Source organism: Populus nigra, chromosome 18, assembly GCF_951802175.1.
Source record: "Populus nigra chromosome 18, ddPopNigr1.1, whole genome shotgun sequence".
Lineage (NCBI taxonomy): Eukaryota > Viridiplantae > Streptophyta > Magnoliopsida > Malpighiales > Salicaceae > Populus > Populus nigra.
The window spans coordinates 8906867-8924366 of NC_084869.1; the positions used below are offsets into that span (position 1 = coordinate 8906867).

Consider the following 17500-nt stretch of genomic DNA (forward strand, 5'->3'; position numbering starts at 1 on the left):
TATTTTTTTTTTTTTATTATGAGTCACAATTCTCAAATTCTCAATTGGAACTCACGAGCTGTAAACATGGAATGCAACTCATGAGTCACAAATAAAAATTATAACTTATTAAATAATATTAATTTTTAAAATATTTATAAAGTATGTTAATTTCTCTAAATTTTTTAACTGTGATAAGATCAAAACAAATCCTAATAAATTACTACAATTATAATCACTTGATGTGACTTAAGAGGACTAGAATCAGAGGATATATATTAGTAGTAATGATGCATTTTTAATCATGTTTGAATTGTCATATTAATTATTTTTTATAGTATTTTTATTTAAAAATATATAAAAATAAAATTTTTATTTTTTAAAATTTATTTTTAACATCATCATATTAAAAAAGTATAAAATTATTAAAGAATTAATTTAAAAAAATCAAAATGTTTTTTTTACACCAAAACAAATACACGTGATTAATTTACTATTCCTGTCTGAATAAAAGCACAGTACTAGGTTCACGTTACCTTCCATGATTCAAGTCTAGTAGCTGGACATCTGTGAAAAATAAGGCAATCATGTAGTATAGTCAAACTACTTTTGTTGATAAAATTACCAAATTGCCGCCAACAAAGACTGCTTGCATGTTTTCTAATGGATCTAAAGTCGACTGCTGGGAAATTGTTTTTGTATCGTTAGGTTTCTCTCTGTCTGTCTGAGGCTGAGCTGTAAATCTCTAACGCACCCACACGAATTTTGGTAGCCTTCTCTTTTTCATCATCATCCCCCTCCAATCATTTCTCTGCTACCAGAAAGCTTATTGATATTTGAAGAAGGAGAAGAAGATCCATCAGAAAGAGAGGAGACAGGGAGATAGCACTTGCTAGCTAGCTAGATATCATCAATCATTATCTACTATTATCCATCAGCGTGCTTAACAAAGTAAAGAATTTACCTATGGCACCATTTGCAGGGACAACCCAGAAGTGTAAGTCATGTGAGAAGACTGTATACTTTGTGGATCAACTCACTGCTGATGACAAAGTCTATCACAAGGCTTGTTTTAGATGCCACCACTGCAAGGGTACCCTAAAGGTAAGTTACATAGTCCCTTATTTCATAAGCACATGAAGGAGTCTGCAGAAACTCCAAGAGCTGAGCTTTATCATTGATATATATATCCTCTTTTACTTGATCATACATATTTATAGCCACCCTCTGGTTCAATATTATCACTTTTGTAGTAGATGGTTATAGATATTTTGATTGGGAGGAGAGTTGTTTTAGGTGGATGACTCTGTGCTTGCTTGGTGTGTCCAGATTAGATGGTCAACTAAAAGGTGTTTTTTTTCTCATTTTTATTTCTTAAGCTGATTTGTTTTTCCAACACAATTATCCAGCATATATTTCTCAGACAATATAAAATGTTTTTTTTTTTCGCTCTGGAGTCCAGATTGAAATTATGATTTTGCACTTGTATTCATCCGCTTCTTTTTTCACATGACCATTTCAACTGGATGGTCTACAGATGGGGTTGTTTAGATCCTTTGATGTTAGATGTTGTTTGTCCTAGTTGGTTGATGATAGGTCACTTTCTTTCGGCCATGAAATTTGCTTGTGGATCCTCGATTTTTGAGTGGTGATCAAGGAGTTCTGCGCCCCACAGGCTGCCAAGGGGAAGGAGAGGTGGGGCTGAGAGAGAGATCTCATTTTCAAATCGTTGCCAAACAAACAATGACTTGTGTGTGGTTAAAAAGCAATTCTCGGTTGCTTTTGTTTTTGTCGGCCTATTGGGTAGTTGGGAACAGAACAATGGAATTTTATTCATTTCCAAACCGTAAAGCTGATTGAACAGTCTTCCTGCAGATATCAAATGCAAACTGACTGTTTCGTTAGTCTTTGGGGCGTGTGAATCAGATTTTATCCCTATTGAACTTTGTTTCCTGGTTTAACTGAATGATATTAAGCTGATGTGCGACCTGCAGCATGAACGTACAGATAAGATAACTTATAGTGAGTTTTTTTTCGTTTTCTTCTCTGCCATAAACTGACCGCTAGGTACCACTAGAAATGTGTTTTAACTGAACCAGCGTGCAATTGGCAAATTTCATGGCAATTGCATTGAATGTGAACACATTGGAAAGGAAACTTACTGTCAAAGGATTTCACTCATCTGTCAAGATGTATTGAAACTTCTCTTCTATTGGAAACGTATATGGATCGGTTATTGAGTTGCCTATTCGTTCTCTAATCTCATGACACTTAGAGTTTCATCTCTGCTCATGCTTCTCAGGGTGAACCCTGGAGCTTGTTCCAGCAATTAAAAGACATAGCAAACCCGTATAGGAAGTAATTGAGCTAGTGATCACAGAAAGGTGGTCAGATATTGAAGAACTAACGAATATCAGAAGAGGAATACTGACATCTACACTTAGGATTTTCTGTTCAAACTAATGCATGGTAGCCATGTTCAGAAACCTACTATGAAAAACCAGAGATGCAAAATACTTTTGTGCATACTATAAAGATTTCAAGAAGCTCGGGGTTCAGGTTCCGAAGAAAACTTCTGTCCTTTTTCCTTGTATCACAAAAACATGAACTGTTGTGTTTTCCACGATGTTTTCCTTTTTAATTAATCTAAACGCTTTCCTTTTCACCGTTGCAGTTGAGCAACTACTCATCCTTTGAAGGCGTTTTATATTGCAAGCCTCACTTCGATCAACTTTTAAAGATGACAGGCAGCTTGGATAAAAGCTTCAAAGGTGAATACCGGCTATTAATTTTCTTTAAGCGCATTGCCCTGCTGTGATATCTGCTTGTTCAAGTTTATTCACGCGCTATTATATTCTTCTCCCTTCCCCAGGGACTTCAAAAACTGTTAGAGTTGACCGGTCTGCCGATCAGGTACCCCCAGTGCAAAGCTTAACAGCTGTATTAACACTTCATTGCAAGTTGCAGCTATTTCATATTTGATTTATTATTGTTTGAAATGACTATTAAGATGCTTCTTTTTGTGAATGGAATTGCACAGGTCCAGAGCAACAGCAAAGTTTCAAGTATGTTTGCCGGAACTCAGGAGAAATGTGTTGCTTGCAAGAAAACTGTTTACCCAATCGAAAGGGTAAATGGTGTGCTTTCATAATAGTAATAATGCATGATTTGACAGAATAATTCATTTTAAAAAAAATTAAGCAAATAAATCTGTTCAAATGGTTGCAGCAGGTGGTTTTGCTTGTTTTATGAGCATGTTTAAAACTAATGACAGCAGCTAGAAAGCAAATGCACCAAGGATGTCTAAGAACTTCAGAGTTTTTTCTGTTTTATATCAAAATGTTTTGACAAATCGACATCTTTGCATCACATGGTTATCCATTTTTATACTCCATCAGTACTCTTTAGAACTTAAAGCTCCAATTCAAGAAATTCAACTCCATGTTAATCTTCACCCCTGTTTGTCTGTTTTGTAATACTCTCATAGATGAACTTTTGATGTCATGGATAAAGAAAAATATCTTATAGTTTCTTGTCTCCAACTTACATCTTTCAGGTGGCAGTTGATGGAACATCGTATCATAAGGCTTGTTTCAGATGCGCTCATGGAGGCTGTGTCATCAGCCCATCAAACTTCGTAGCCCATGAGCATCGTCTGTATTGCAGGCACCATCATAATCAGCTCTTCAAGCAGAAGGGAAACTTCAGCCAACTAGACAAGCATGAACATGTTACACCAGTGAAGGAGACTGCAGCTGCTGAATGACACTGCATAATTTTGTATAAAATCTATAAGTGTGTGACAACTGAAAAAGTCTTATTTCCAAGAAAAGCTATTATAAAGTGAGCGAAGAGCTATTATGAACTTGTAGCGTGATATGAAGAAAGCAGTGTTTAGTTGCGGAGTTCCAGCTTGTCGCTGTACCGTTTTGAGTGAGATTTTTGAAGTGTTTAATAAGTTGAGATGTATTATAGCTCTTTTATTTACAAACTACTTATATTCATGTTGAAGCTTATTTCTATTTCTATGAATGCAGTGTCTTGCCTCGATGTTATACTTTTATGGAGTTCATGATATATATATATATATATATATATATATATATATATATATATATATATATATATATATATTAGTTCCATGATATGCGTGATGCTGCGGGTTTATTTTTTTTGTATAAAAAATATAAAAATAAAATAAAATTTAAAAGTGTTGGGTCTTTTTGTAAAACTATACCCAAAAGTCTTGGGTTTGGCTGAAACGCCTGACCCAAGAGTAATATTTATAACATTAATAATAATATTAAACTTACATGATTTAAGTTTAAGTGAGTCTGACTGCAACATCGGATCCAAGAACATTGGATGTGGGTCTGACTATAACGTCATGTCATAAAAGTGTGATAATTAAATAAATTAATTAAAAAAAATCAAATAAAAAAAACCAATAGAAAAAAAAGAACTATTGAAGAAAAAGAAAAATATCTAAATTAACTGGGTTAACTTTTCAAACTAGGTTAACCCGTCAAACCTAAGATCCACGTCATGAAAGTTTGATAACTAAATATAAAAAAAATTTGACGGGTTGACCCAGAATTAACTGGGTTAACCCATCAAATAAAGTTAATCCGTCAAGCTCGGGATACGTGTCATGAAAATCTAATAATTAAATAGAAAGAAATTTAACATTAACAAACTAAACTAAACGAACCCATCAAACTTGGGATCCGTGTTATGAAAATTTGATAACTAAATAAAAAAATAACATTAACAAACTAAATTAAAAAAAAATCATGAGAAGAAAAATAAAAACAAAAAAATATTGATTTATATCTTTTTTTTTAATTTTTTTAATTTTTCTTTTGGTTTGTTGTTATCAATTTTTTTTATTAATATAAATAATTATTAGTTTATTTGATAGAATACGAAATTTTTTATTTAAATTTTAGACTTTTTTTAGAAAATAATCTACATAACCATTATTTTTTTATATAAAAAAAACATTTAATACCCGTGAAATAGATAGTATAAGGACACACGTGCCGCGGCAACACATGGGCAATGAATTATAGTGTACGACTAAATTTGCATGACAAGATGAGAGCCTCCATTGCTCTGTGGCAGCCAAGGCAACATGCAAAACTTAGGCGTTGGGCTAATAGCCCATAAGCCCACAACAATCAAAACACCTGAAGCTCTAGACTTGGGCTACAAATCACAAGCCCACGCTTCCAGGCCCACATTTTTGTGTCAAAACGAGGATAGAAACAGCTCTTTTGCAACCGCTGTGATACTGCTTGTAAAGCTCACTGCGATGTTGAGAATTTACAGAGGAATAAATGAATAAACGGCACTAAATGGATAAACAATGGAGTCAAAGCTACATGTTTCTTTCAGATTTGGATGCTTCTTTATCAGTGATTAGGATGGTTGATGGGCTCAGGAAGCTAATGGACGGAAACGAATGGCGTTTACTACAAGATATGGTTGAGAAATAAGAGTTGGAGATTGTCTCTTTCTTTGCTTTTAAAGGGAGGAATCTATTATCAATCCTCTCATACTTCCATGCAAGCAATCTCCATCTCTTGGAATGCTGTGAAACCTGTAATGTTCTCGGAGAAGAAAACAAATTTGCTGATGATTGACTGTTTGATCAAATTGCAAGGATTAGGTGCATATTTCAAGTTCATTCAATCACTTCCGAGTGCAAATTTACCCACTGCATGTATTCAATTATTCAGGGAATCCGTTTAGGTAAAAGATCTGAAACATCCTCATTTCAATTTTTTTGTAGATTTCTTTATGTTGGTTTTTACCACAATATATTAATTTTTGTCGTTTCAATTTTATGAATTATAGATTCTTGAGAACAAGTTTTCTTTAGAAATATAAAATATAACTTTACAAAACCTTAGTTGTAATTCTTTTTCACTGCAAGATGCGTGAAAGCCCTCCATGCCCATTGAAACGAAATGAAAAGGAGTTATTCCAATGAATTAATTGAGAGGCCAAGTAGTGAAAAGATATCATGACATAGCAACTTCAGCCAGGCATAGGGAATGGCCTACATTCCACATACACTGCTCCACCACTCATTAATTCGATTGTATATTTCAATGATTGTTCAAACTAGAGACAAAATCTATATATATAGAGAGGGAGAGGGAGAGGGAGAGGGAGAGTGCTATAAATTTGGTAAATAGTGGCAAACAGTCTATGATGGACCACGCGTTAGGCACCTGCATGAATTTGGACCACCTATAATGCCCTGCCTTTCCATGCTTAGGAGTTAGGAGTGAGTGAATGTTCTAAGGGTGAGTTGGTTGCAGTTGTGCTCCATGATTTCAGTTTATTAAAGGAAAGAAAAGGGCCATCTTTTGCTTTGCTAGCACTGGTCTGTCTTGCTTCTTGACCATGAAAAGGAGATTGGAAAGAATGATGCGAGAGAATCATTCCACTTCTTTTGATGCACTTGCAACCTACCGAATGATGTTTTTTTTCAAAGTCAAATATACGGGCCTAATGATCACAGGTAGTTTAATGACGCTTAGGCATGTCTCAGCACAGAATATTTATCTCTGCTCTGCTCTGCTCTTTTTCTGGGAAAATCACACTGTTTCCTGCATATAATCACGTATCTGTGATAGTTTATAGCAAGAACTTTCTGCGTTGTTTTCTCTGAGTAAAAAAGATGGTGAAACTAGCCATGCCTCTTACAAACGGTAGTGAAGCCAGAGGTTTTTAGCAACATATCAACAAGTCCTCCAAACAAATTAATGCCATCTCTACTTCCTATCGATATTATTTTGTACAAGAACATTTTCTTTTTATTTTTGCACCAGTTTTTACACGTCAAGAACAGCAACGCATCTACATTTGCTTTTCTGGACCATGCTGGAGGACAAGCTTAGATGCCATACTAAACTGAAAGACCAAGTAAGCTATGGAATCATTATTCTACACATGTATCCATCCCACCTTTTCAAATTTGTCTTTCTTGCGTGCCTTCAGAATCTTGAAGACTGATGTGCACTTGTCAATGCCTTGTCCTGTAAGATGAGCTAGTTTTTGTTTGGACCACGATGAAATTTCCATAACCAATAAAGTGAAGATTTATTTCTAAGCAATTAAGATAGTAGGTGAAGCCGCTGAGGGACATTGTCATCTCATATCTCTGAAATAATGTCCATGCTAATCAGTTGGTTATTGCTGTCGGTCCATCATCAACCTTAAAAAAATGAGTTTGGACTATGGATGATTAAAATTTCTAAAGTCCATTTACAGATTCTATAAGAGCCCATTTGTCATTGGCCTCAATGCAGCATCTGGGGCATTAAACATTGTCTTTTTTAAGCTTCTTTCCCTGGTGTTTTTTACTCGTTAAATAGCTGGCGGCCAGACGCTGGAATTATTTCATATTTGATTACAAAAATACTTGGTCCTGAATCCTGTTTCAACTTCACATCTGGCTTACTCTGTTATTTCAATTCCTTAATTTGTCCTCCTTTTTTCCATAATTAATTACTTGGATTATTAATTGCACACTTGTGTATTAACCCCTTCAAATCCATGAGTGGTTAATATTAATGAAATTAGTGTTAAATAAATATGCCTGAATCTTGCAGGATGACTTTAAATCCTTGATGGTCAAGGACCATGCTCAAGTTGACTGAATTTTTAAACACAAACATGGTTTCCACATGTTTTAACCTTCAAATATAAAAAATTTCGCATGTACAGTGTCCCTGCGTTGGCTTAAAAGGATCCCTCGGAGGGAGGGAGGGAGAGCATATGCCACCATTAGAATCTGAATTCCGAACCATGAAATCTTATGATTTCTTTAGTCTTCTTTGATTCTCTACTTTAACATAATCTCCTGTCTTTTGGTGTTGTATATTTGAGTGGTTGATTGATTGATTAGCAGTAGCACTACATAGCAATAATCCCACCAACATTATTGTACTAAAAAAACTTGAGACAAAGTTTGATTTCATTTCAAAAGAGCAGTTCTTTAAGTTACAACCATGATTAAGATACCACCTTTTGCTATACAAAGTATGCCCGCATTAGCCAAATCTGTACTTGAAGGAAGATATACTTTAATCTGTCCCTGTAGCTACCTGCCTCCATGGATTATCTGTCTTAGATGTTGCAGGTTGAAGCAAGCCTGGATTTTGCTGGCAAGCCCATGTGTTTGATCCTCATGTATCTCATGGAAGGAACATATGATTAGCTGCCACTGCCAGCCTCTGAAATGCTTCGTAATGAGGGTTGCCATGCTCTTGATCTGGCTATGGCAGCAGAGTTGGTTGATGTTGTCGTCTTCGGTCTGCTTCTTTCATTTTTGGTCACCTGAAATGTTTTGGAAAGTAATTAATTAAGACATGTGGCTTTACAATACTAAGCAGAACTAGAAGGTAGCGAGGACTTGTGTGAAGTATTCTCAACAAATTAAAATTGGTTTAGCTTTCAATTATTCATGCTAATCTGAAGAAATATGTAATGAGTCACCTGATTTTCCTTCTGTTGTTCAGATCGTCTAGCTTTTGTATCCAGTCCTGATCCCTGCTTTTCTTTCACCCTCTCAGGTTTCTCTTCGGATCCCGGCTCATTTTTCTTCAGCTTAGCTTGTTTTTTTGCACATAAAACTTTCATAACCTCTGAAAAAACCAAGACCCCAGTAAGAAAATAAGACTAAATTCAAAAACTATGGAAGGAAATTAACTAGTATAGACTAATAAATATGACAAACCTTGACTGGTAATGAGTCTATAAACATGGCCAAGAACAAGAGTATCAGTAGGTCTAAGAAGCTTAATTCGTGTGACCCTCAAAGGAGTATTGTTAGCGGTGGTGTTGGCGGGGCATTCTCCATTGTTATTGGTTGGATACAAGTTGGTGGAGAGGAGAAGAGCAACATAGTGACCAGGGTTCATCTTCATAACCTCACTAGCACTCACAGGCCAATAAAAGTTCTCTGCTTTTCCACTTGGGTATTGAATCACTAGTGTTGCTGCATCTATGGCTTGACAATTCCCCATCTCTCTCTCTCTCTCTCTCTCTCTAAAAGTGTGAGCCCTGAAGAAGAAAAGGAGGGGATAAATTGATGAGGAAACGAGGAGTGCTGTGGTTTCAAGCGGTTGCTTTTATAACACCCACTCACCAATTTTGAAGTTGTGTTTTATCTACTCGGCCTTGGCTTTTTCCTATTCTATGATCCAAAATGGTTCGGGGGATTGCACCTAATCGCCGCTAATGAATTGCACAGTCAATAGTTTTAAGTCTTTAGTAGTAGGAGCTAAACTACAAACCTCCCCTAGCAATTTGAAGGTTCTGTCAATTAACCCCTAAACTAAAAATTATTTTCTAACTACCCCCTTGAGGCCTTGAGGTTTCGGTTTTGTTTTTAAATGTTTTTAAAAAATGTTTTTTTTAAAAAAATATATTAAATTGATGTATTTTTTTATAGTTTTGATATATTAATGTTAAAAATAAAAAGAAATCTGAAAACAAAACCATTTTGATATAATTTTAAACGAAAAATACTTAAAAAAAAAATTTACGTAATAATATCAAACACAAAAAACAAAAATATTTAAGGGAATATTGCAAAAGTTATATAAAAGGTTCTCCTAATACCCACAAAAAGTTTAGTTCATTATATCATATGGAGAAGAACATTGAAAGCATGCAGTAAAGTTTATGGAGATAAATAGAAAGAGATAATTCGAATAAAAAAATTGAAAGCTCTCGGGAATTATGAAAAGATAGTCAAGGGATAAGTTGATATAGGCCCTAAATTTGAAGGGGGTGTTTTGTAGTTAAACCAGACATGGTGAGATCGTTCTCTCATGAAATGACGTGGCATGGTGTAGTTTTATTTTTGTGTTTTAAAAATATTTTTTTAAAAAGAATTTTTATAATATTTTTTTTGGATTTTAAATCATATTGATATGTCAATATCAAAAAAATATTTTAAAAAATATTATTTTAATTTATTTTTAAATAAAAAATATTTTTAAAAATAATTATTACTACACTCTCAACCTTTAACAGTTAAGAAGACAGAGGGAAATTGGCCCAGGGGGTGATTTTCAATCCCTAAAGACAAATACATCACATACTTTGGTCCCCCTTCCAAACCACCACTACTGTTCAGTGACTCACAGATCATAGATTCCTGAAACAAAGAAAACAAAAGGGCAAAAACCAAATAAGTACTCGTAAGAAAAAGGTCACTCACTCACCACGATGGGGAGATCAGCTGCTGTGGTGTGGTTGAGGGAGGAGTTATGGCTGGTTTGAAAAAGGAGAGAAGCTTGCGGATCTGCCATGCCATGCCAGGAAGATCAGTCTTGTCATCCTCTTCAACAAACCGCGTGTCACTGTGATATGTGGGCACTGTCATACCAACCTCACTTGATTATCGAAGACGTTTCAGCCCAGAAATTCAAGATCGCCTGAGCTGCTGTTATTTGACCGTTACAATGTATAAATGCTATTGTGTTTTGTCAACAAAAAGAAAAAGAAAAAATCCAACCCTACACACCTTTCATTGCCGTGTGAAATACACAGCTTACGGGAAACCTCAAAAACGAGTTATTTCCTAACCTTCCATGAGAAAAAAGATCAAATGGATTGGAAGAAAGGTTTATTTTGTTGTTCTTAGCTATTGTGTTGCTAGAATGTTGCCCCTCCAAAAAATTGCTCTTTGTTTTACGAGTCTTATAAGGTATTAAGAACTTTGCAACGACATTTGAGTTGCTACTTAGTTACTAGTTTAACTAGTTGATATAGTTACAACCTAAAATGCATGGAGAAAATACTATTCCTCATGCCCTCTAACACCTCTCACAATTTATTGTAGATTTTATCTCATAACTTTTTTTTTTATTTCACCCTTGTAGGGTCAAATTGGAGGCCAATTTAGGTTAAACTTTAGGGAAATGTGAGATTAAAAGACATGGAACAAAAGTTTTTTTTAAAAAAAAGCACAGGGAATGAGTGGCCTTTATCAAAGTTTAGGTGAAATGTTTATTGTGGTCCACAATTTATAAATTATAAAAATATCGAGTATCTTAATTCTTTTAAAATTAAGAACAAAGTAAATTTTAATCCAAAACTTTATTTTTATTACTTATAATTTCATGGTTTGAGAGGGGAGAGAGAGTAGCTGGATTTTGATAGTAGAGAGAAACAATCATCATTTATACTGATTCTGACCTTCAAAATGGTCAATCTTAGTGTTAATAGTTTCCATTTAGCGAGAGTGGTTCCACTTAGATTTTGTTTTTTCACCTTAAAATTTCCCATCAAGGAAAAAACAGATGTGAGCTAGGAATTTTTTTATTTCGAATTGATTTCAAGTTTTTATGCGGGTTTTTTTATGTTCTTTAAAGCCATCAATGAGTTTAACAAGATGTCTAAGGTGTTTTATAGGTGTTTTTAGGTCATAAATGGAAGGTTTCTATGTTAAAAAAACCATAAACCCTGATTTTTTACTACTATAATGGCCGAAATCTAGACAAATATGTGCAACTTTTTATAATATTTTTTATTTATTTATTTTATTCAATTAATTTTATATGTGTTAGTTTCTATTATTATTTGATTTAACAAAAAAACTAATTTAAACAAATAAAATTATTAAATACAAAAAAATAAATGATCTATATTATGAGATTAAATATTTAAATTTTTATTTTTTCAATGTCATTTTCAGTTATCTAGATTTACACTTTTTTACTTTAGAAAAAGTTCTTTATTTAGAAAAGGGTTAATTTATATTTTATAATTTACTTCTTATATGTTATTGTACATGATCTAATTTGAATTTAATAATTAAAAAGAGAGAGTACAGTAGAACACCCTACCATTAAGCAAGAAAAGTTTATCTAAAAGGAATGATCATGCTCTTATTTCCTCTCTCTCTTTTTTCCGGAAATTTTAAGCGAAAATCTCTAAGTGACGAGCTTAATTTAGTTTAATTTGATACGGCGATAGTCGACGCGATTTGGAAGGGAGGGAAAGAGTAATTTCATCTCATTTTAAACACGCGCTTTGTGAGAGCGTGGTAAAGGAAGAAAGGGCCCAGTCAGCTTTAGCCTTTAGATGAGCTGAGCAGAGGAAAGATGTGCGCTGGCCACCGAACCCAAGGGCAAGCGGCGTGAAAGTTTGTGAGTGAAAGAAACGTGAAGCTGCTTCACTCGTGTGCGCTCTGTGGGTCCGACGTGCCACGTAAAGAGTCCATTTATCTTCCAATCACCTCCGAGCATTCGACACGTAATGACTGCGTGTCGCCTGTGCCTAGCTTCGGCCACATTCATAGTATTTTTTTTTATATGGGTCGGGTGAGAATTTTTTTAACATAAAAAAAAAAATTGGTTAACCTTAAATCTTTTAATGCAACTTTTTATTTAGATAGTGAGTTATTCTGCCATGATTTAATTAATTTAATCAATTTAAAATAATTTAACTGATTAATAAAAAAAATCTGAAAATAAAGTTATAAAAACAAGATAAAATTAATAGGAAAAAAACCTCTAATCTAATTCAAGTTTAAAATTAAATCATATAAAAGTTGTCCAGCTTGACCTGACTAGTTTAAAGACAATCTGGCCTATCAATAAAAAAATTTAAGAATGAAATTGTAAAAAAAAAAAAAACAAAGCATGACACTTAAAAAATAAAACATTTCAATCCAATTCTTTATCTAACTTTGGTTTAAAATTAAATTGTATAGAAGTTATATCGATATGATCCAGTTGACTTAATCGGTTCAAAGATAACTCGGATGACGGTTAGAAAATTTAAGGATAAAATAAAAAAAATCAAAAGAAAAAAAATGTGGGAATAAGAAGGGGGGAAAGGGATTGTATTGAAAAAAAAAATTATAAATCTTCAACGGTCATATAAACAATGAATCCATGAAGAAACCAATCCTTTAGATGTGTAGGATTTTGCATGATCGATCTTATAATCCCCCCAAAAAATTCTGTTTATATAGTTATCTTATTAATGAGATAAATCAAACAAATATATAATCGTTTTTATGAGATTTTTTTTTTAAAAAAAAATTACATGCCTCAAAGGATACCGACAAAACATGATAGGATAGAGACGAATTTGAAAGATATTTTCTCTCTTGTAATAAAATAGGGATGGGAGAGAGTTACATCCCACCCATGAGAACACAGAAACCCCCCACACACACATGTCTATATATATATATATATATATATATATATATATATATATATATATATATATATATATATATATATATATTATCGGGAATTCCCAAACCCGAAGGAAAACAATTCCTCCCCTGCCTCGAACCCAGTCCACCATGGAGTGTAGATAGGAGAGGTATAGCCCCATTGCATTGTCATACCTAGAATAATGATGCCAAGAACTATGACTTATTTGCAATATTTATATTAAAGAATTTGACAAAACCCATTACAATAATAGTGAACGATAGTTTTTAAGTAGGAATGATTATTTTATTTACCACACTCTCGTTGTGGATTATATATATAAAAAAATTGAAATATAAAAACATAATATTTAGAATAAAGTTTTTTTTTTAGCATTGTTATAAAATTCAGAATACCAATTCAAACTTAAAAATATTAAATTGACTCTTTAGAGTTTTAAATTAAATTATGTAACAATTAATGTAACGTGGCATTATTATCTGGGTAGGTTTTAAGAAAAATAATCAATTGGAAAAAAAACAAGTCACATTCATCCTTGTTAATACATTAAACCCACAATTCAAGTTATAAACTTTACTGGTGAAATTAATTTCTTTATCTTATTATATAATAAAAAAACACAAAAAATAAATTTATAATAAATTCAATATTAAATAATAAAATTCAATAAAAACTCAATATTAAATAATAAATTTAAAAAAAAAGACTGATGGCCAATAAAAATATCCATGAACTTGTTAAAAAAAACCCAGGGAGGCTCACATATCTGGGCCAATTTTTTTATTTTTATTTTATTTTATAAAAGACAAACGATATTTTATTTGTTTTAAAAAATAAAATAGATAACAAGTTATTTGTCTACTATGAAAAGAAAACAATTTTGCTCCCACTCCGAATTAAATTCATAAATTTAAGCTCGTCCCATGTACTAACCTGGTTTATTGTTTATATAAATATTTAAGCCGACCCAAATCATTTAGTTTTATTTATAATTTCTTCATGAATTGTTGGATTTTTTAGTTATATTATTCGATGATATGGCTTAATTTGGACTAGTGGTGAACGGAGTTTTAATGGAACGTGCTTCACAAAATAATTTCCTTAGCTTTACGAGAAAAACTTTCCAAAATAAGAAACATATCGAGTCCTACTTGTAAGCAATTATAAAAGGAATGAGGGTAAGGTTGGCAGCCGTTTAGAGTGCGACTTTTTAATTAAGATGTTTGTTTACTTGAGAGTTTTAAGCATTTTATTTCCCTTTCGATTTCACGAACTATAAATCATCATGCCAAATTAATAATTTTATATTTCTTTGGATATTGTTATGGTATTTTATTCAATCTTTGTATTGCTTTTTAGGTTGATTAAGCTTATATAAAATATGGATTATTTGTTTGTTGATGTGGCTTAATTTGGATTGATGGTGCATGGAGTCATAATGGACCTTCCTATATTAGGTGTGTTTGGTATTGTGTTTCGGAAATGTTTTTGAAAAAATTTAAAAAAAATTTATTTTTTTTATTTTAAAATAATATTTTTTGTATTTTCAAATTATTTTGACGTATTCATATCAAAAATAATATTTAAAAAATAAAAAATATATTATTTTGATGTATTTTAAAATAAAAAATATTTTAAAAAATAATTATTACGATACTTTTAAACACATTTAAACAGTTTATTGTTTAATGTCATGCCTTTACAAGGAAAACTTGATAGAATAGAAAATGTATCAATTCCTTTATTTGACTTCCATGAATGATCATAAAAGTAACGCATGAGGTATATATATAAAAATATATATATAAAAAAAAAATCAAGGGAGTCCGCTATTTGAAGCTTTGAAGGAGTTGTGTGGTAGCAATGTGTTAGTTTTGAAGTGAAGTTTACTATCAAGGGATTTATTTATTCAAAAGCTTTAATTATTTTATATCCCTTTTGGTTTTATGAGTTATAAGTTGTCATAATCTGCATTAACATGAAGTTTATCAAAAGTTTATTGAAAATTATGTCAGAATAGTAATTTTTATGCACATTTGAGTTTAACACCATCATAGACCAAAGAAAAAATGAGATGAACTATTAGGGGTGATCATTTTCGGTTCGATTAAGTTTTTATAAAAAAAAATAACCAAACTGAAATTTAAAAAAATAAAAAACCGAAACTGGTTCAAACCGACCGGTTTCGGTTCGGTTTTTTAGAACAAAAACCGGTTCAAACCGGTTTGGCTCGGTTTTTCGGTTTGACTCGGTTTTTTCGGTTTCATGCTTATAAAATCAAAACTAAACTGGTCGGTTTTTTCAAAATTCTAATCGGTTTTTTTTCATGGTTCGGTTTCTTCAGTTATTTTTTTTCTGGTTTTCTCGGTTGAATCAGTTTTTTAATTTTTTTGCTCATAAACTACTATATTGTATTATATAGAGAGAAGACTTCAATTATCCAAAACTACCAATAAGTGTCAGTCTCTTTCAACTAACAAAGAACAACCAGCATTGCCTGCAAAAAGGAACCAAAACCAGCATCGCCTTCATTATATTAGCATGATGAATGAATTGGATAGAATTTGAAGTGAACCAACAGAATTTAGAAAATTTATTAAGCAATTGGGTTTGGAATGGGTTGTCTTTGATCGGGGTCAGTTTATACTCAACTCTAAGTGTGTTTTTGCAGTTTTAGAAAAGTAAATTTAAATATATATATATATTTAATTAAACTGTTATGAAATAGATTTTACGTATAAAATAAATGAAAAACAGATTTTTATAAATTAAAAAAATATACTATACTATTTCAGCTTCGATAAAATTAAAGTTTAAACAAAATTAGTGTGGAGTCTAATATAAAAAACAGAAGCTATTTGGTTAACTAAATTATTTTTCAATATAATTAAATTAAAAAATAAAATTATCAAACACGATAGCTAATAATAACTCATTAAGTTGGAGTCAACCCATGTATGTACATGAGAATCTATTTTCTAAAAAAGAATTCAATTGTTGTTATAAATCAACATCTACGCACACGTGTATGAATAACAAACATATTTATATTAACATTGACTTAAAGTCAAAGCTTAATAGAGAAATTCTTTGAGCTTTTCCACATGAAACGATTATATTATATATCTATTATCATTGTTGTAAGATGGAAAAAAGGCAAGAGTTTGGCATAACATTTTCAATTTTATTATAAGCCAAAAATAATAGTATTAAAACATAGAGTGATATATATATAAATATTTAAAACAACTAAATAGTATTTGATTATATAGAATGACCAATAATGATAATAACATATTATAAAAAATATATTTCATTTATATTTAATGATTTATAACTTTTTAATATTATAAATCACAGGTGTTTAGTCTAAGATGGCCAAGTCATATTTGTTTGTAAATGTTTTTGTATAGTCATATACATGTATATACAATAAGTGAAATAGTTTTATAGTTTATAATCTAAATTTACACACATACACACACACCAATTATTAAATGAAATTCTAATATAATAATTCATGTACATTATATAATTGAATAAATAAAAAAAGTGTCTTGAATTGAGGCAAAACACGATGATTCGTACAAAAAAAATTTTTCATCATTTTTTTTACAATTAAATCCTTCAAAGTTGTGTTGATTGGGATTTGAGGTTAATGATTTGTTCTGATTTGCTTTTGATGTGCTTATTACAGTCTCAAAAAACATCCTGAAATTATATTGGTACTCAATTTCGTTAAAAAGTTATTTGATTTTATTGTTCGCTGGAGATTGACAATGAGTAGACCACAATTAAAATAAGTAAAAAATGGCAACCCTTTTATTTAAAAAATAACAATTTGGTCTGAACTCCAGTCGTATATGTTTTGGCTTTACTCATCTAATTTTTTTTTAATTTGCAATTTTATCATTTGATATTGTGTTTATTGATATTTAGAGTTAATAATTTGTTTATATTTTTATCTATGTTTTTATTGTGATATAAAAAAATTCAAAATTAGGTTGGTGCTCGATTTCACGAAAAAAGATTTAATTTTAATGTTTGAAAAATATTAAAAATGAGGGGATCAAAGTTATATATATATAAAAAAAAAACAGGAACTTTTTTTCATATAAGACATTACATTGTTACCACTTTTTTGTTAGTTTTGCCTTAAGATATTTTCAACTTTCCCTTTTTCTTTTTGATCCTTTTAGTTTGGCAATTAAATAGATTAGTTTAAAACTTTATTTTGCTTACGGTTAGGGAGATAAGAAAAAGAGAGTCATCAAAAAACAACAAAGAAGAGAGAAAGTTGA

The 17500-nt window shown here is 31.7% G+C and overlaps 2 protein-coding genes across 2 annotated transcripts; one reads left to right on the top strand and one right to left on the bottom strand.

Moving 5' to 3' along the window:
• Positions 1 to 539: 539 nt before the first annotated feature.
• LOC133677977 (LIM domain-containing protein WLIM1-like) lies at positions 540 to 4029 on the top strand. The gene is made up of 5 exons (XM_062100117.1): positions 540 to 1083; positions 2654 to 2750; positions 2852 to 2892; positions 3020 to 3109; positions 3536 to 4029. The coding sequence occupies exons 1-5, from the start codon at positions 946 to 948 to the stop codon at positions 3743 to 3745; spliced, it is 576 nt and encodes a 191-aa protein (XP_061956101.1). The 5' UTR covers positions 540 to 945; the 3' UTR covers positions 3746 to 4029.
• Positions 4030 to 7955: 3926 nt separating this feature from the next.
• LOC133678968 (uncharacterized) lies at positions 7956 to 9120 on the bottom strand. Its single transcript, XM_062101504.1, has 3 exons — positions 8732 to 9120; positions 8491 to 8639; positions 7956 to 8331 (listed from the first exon to the last, which is right to left on the bottom strand). Exons 1-3 carry the CDS (start codon positions 9018 to 9020, stop codon positions 8209 to 8211), a joined length of 561 nt encoding a protein of 186 aa, XP_061957488.1. The 5' UTR covers positions 9021 to 9120; the 3' UTR covers positions 7956 to 8208.
• Between the last annotated feature and the right edge of the window lie 8380 nt (positions 9121 to 17500).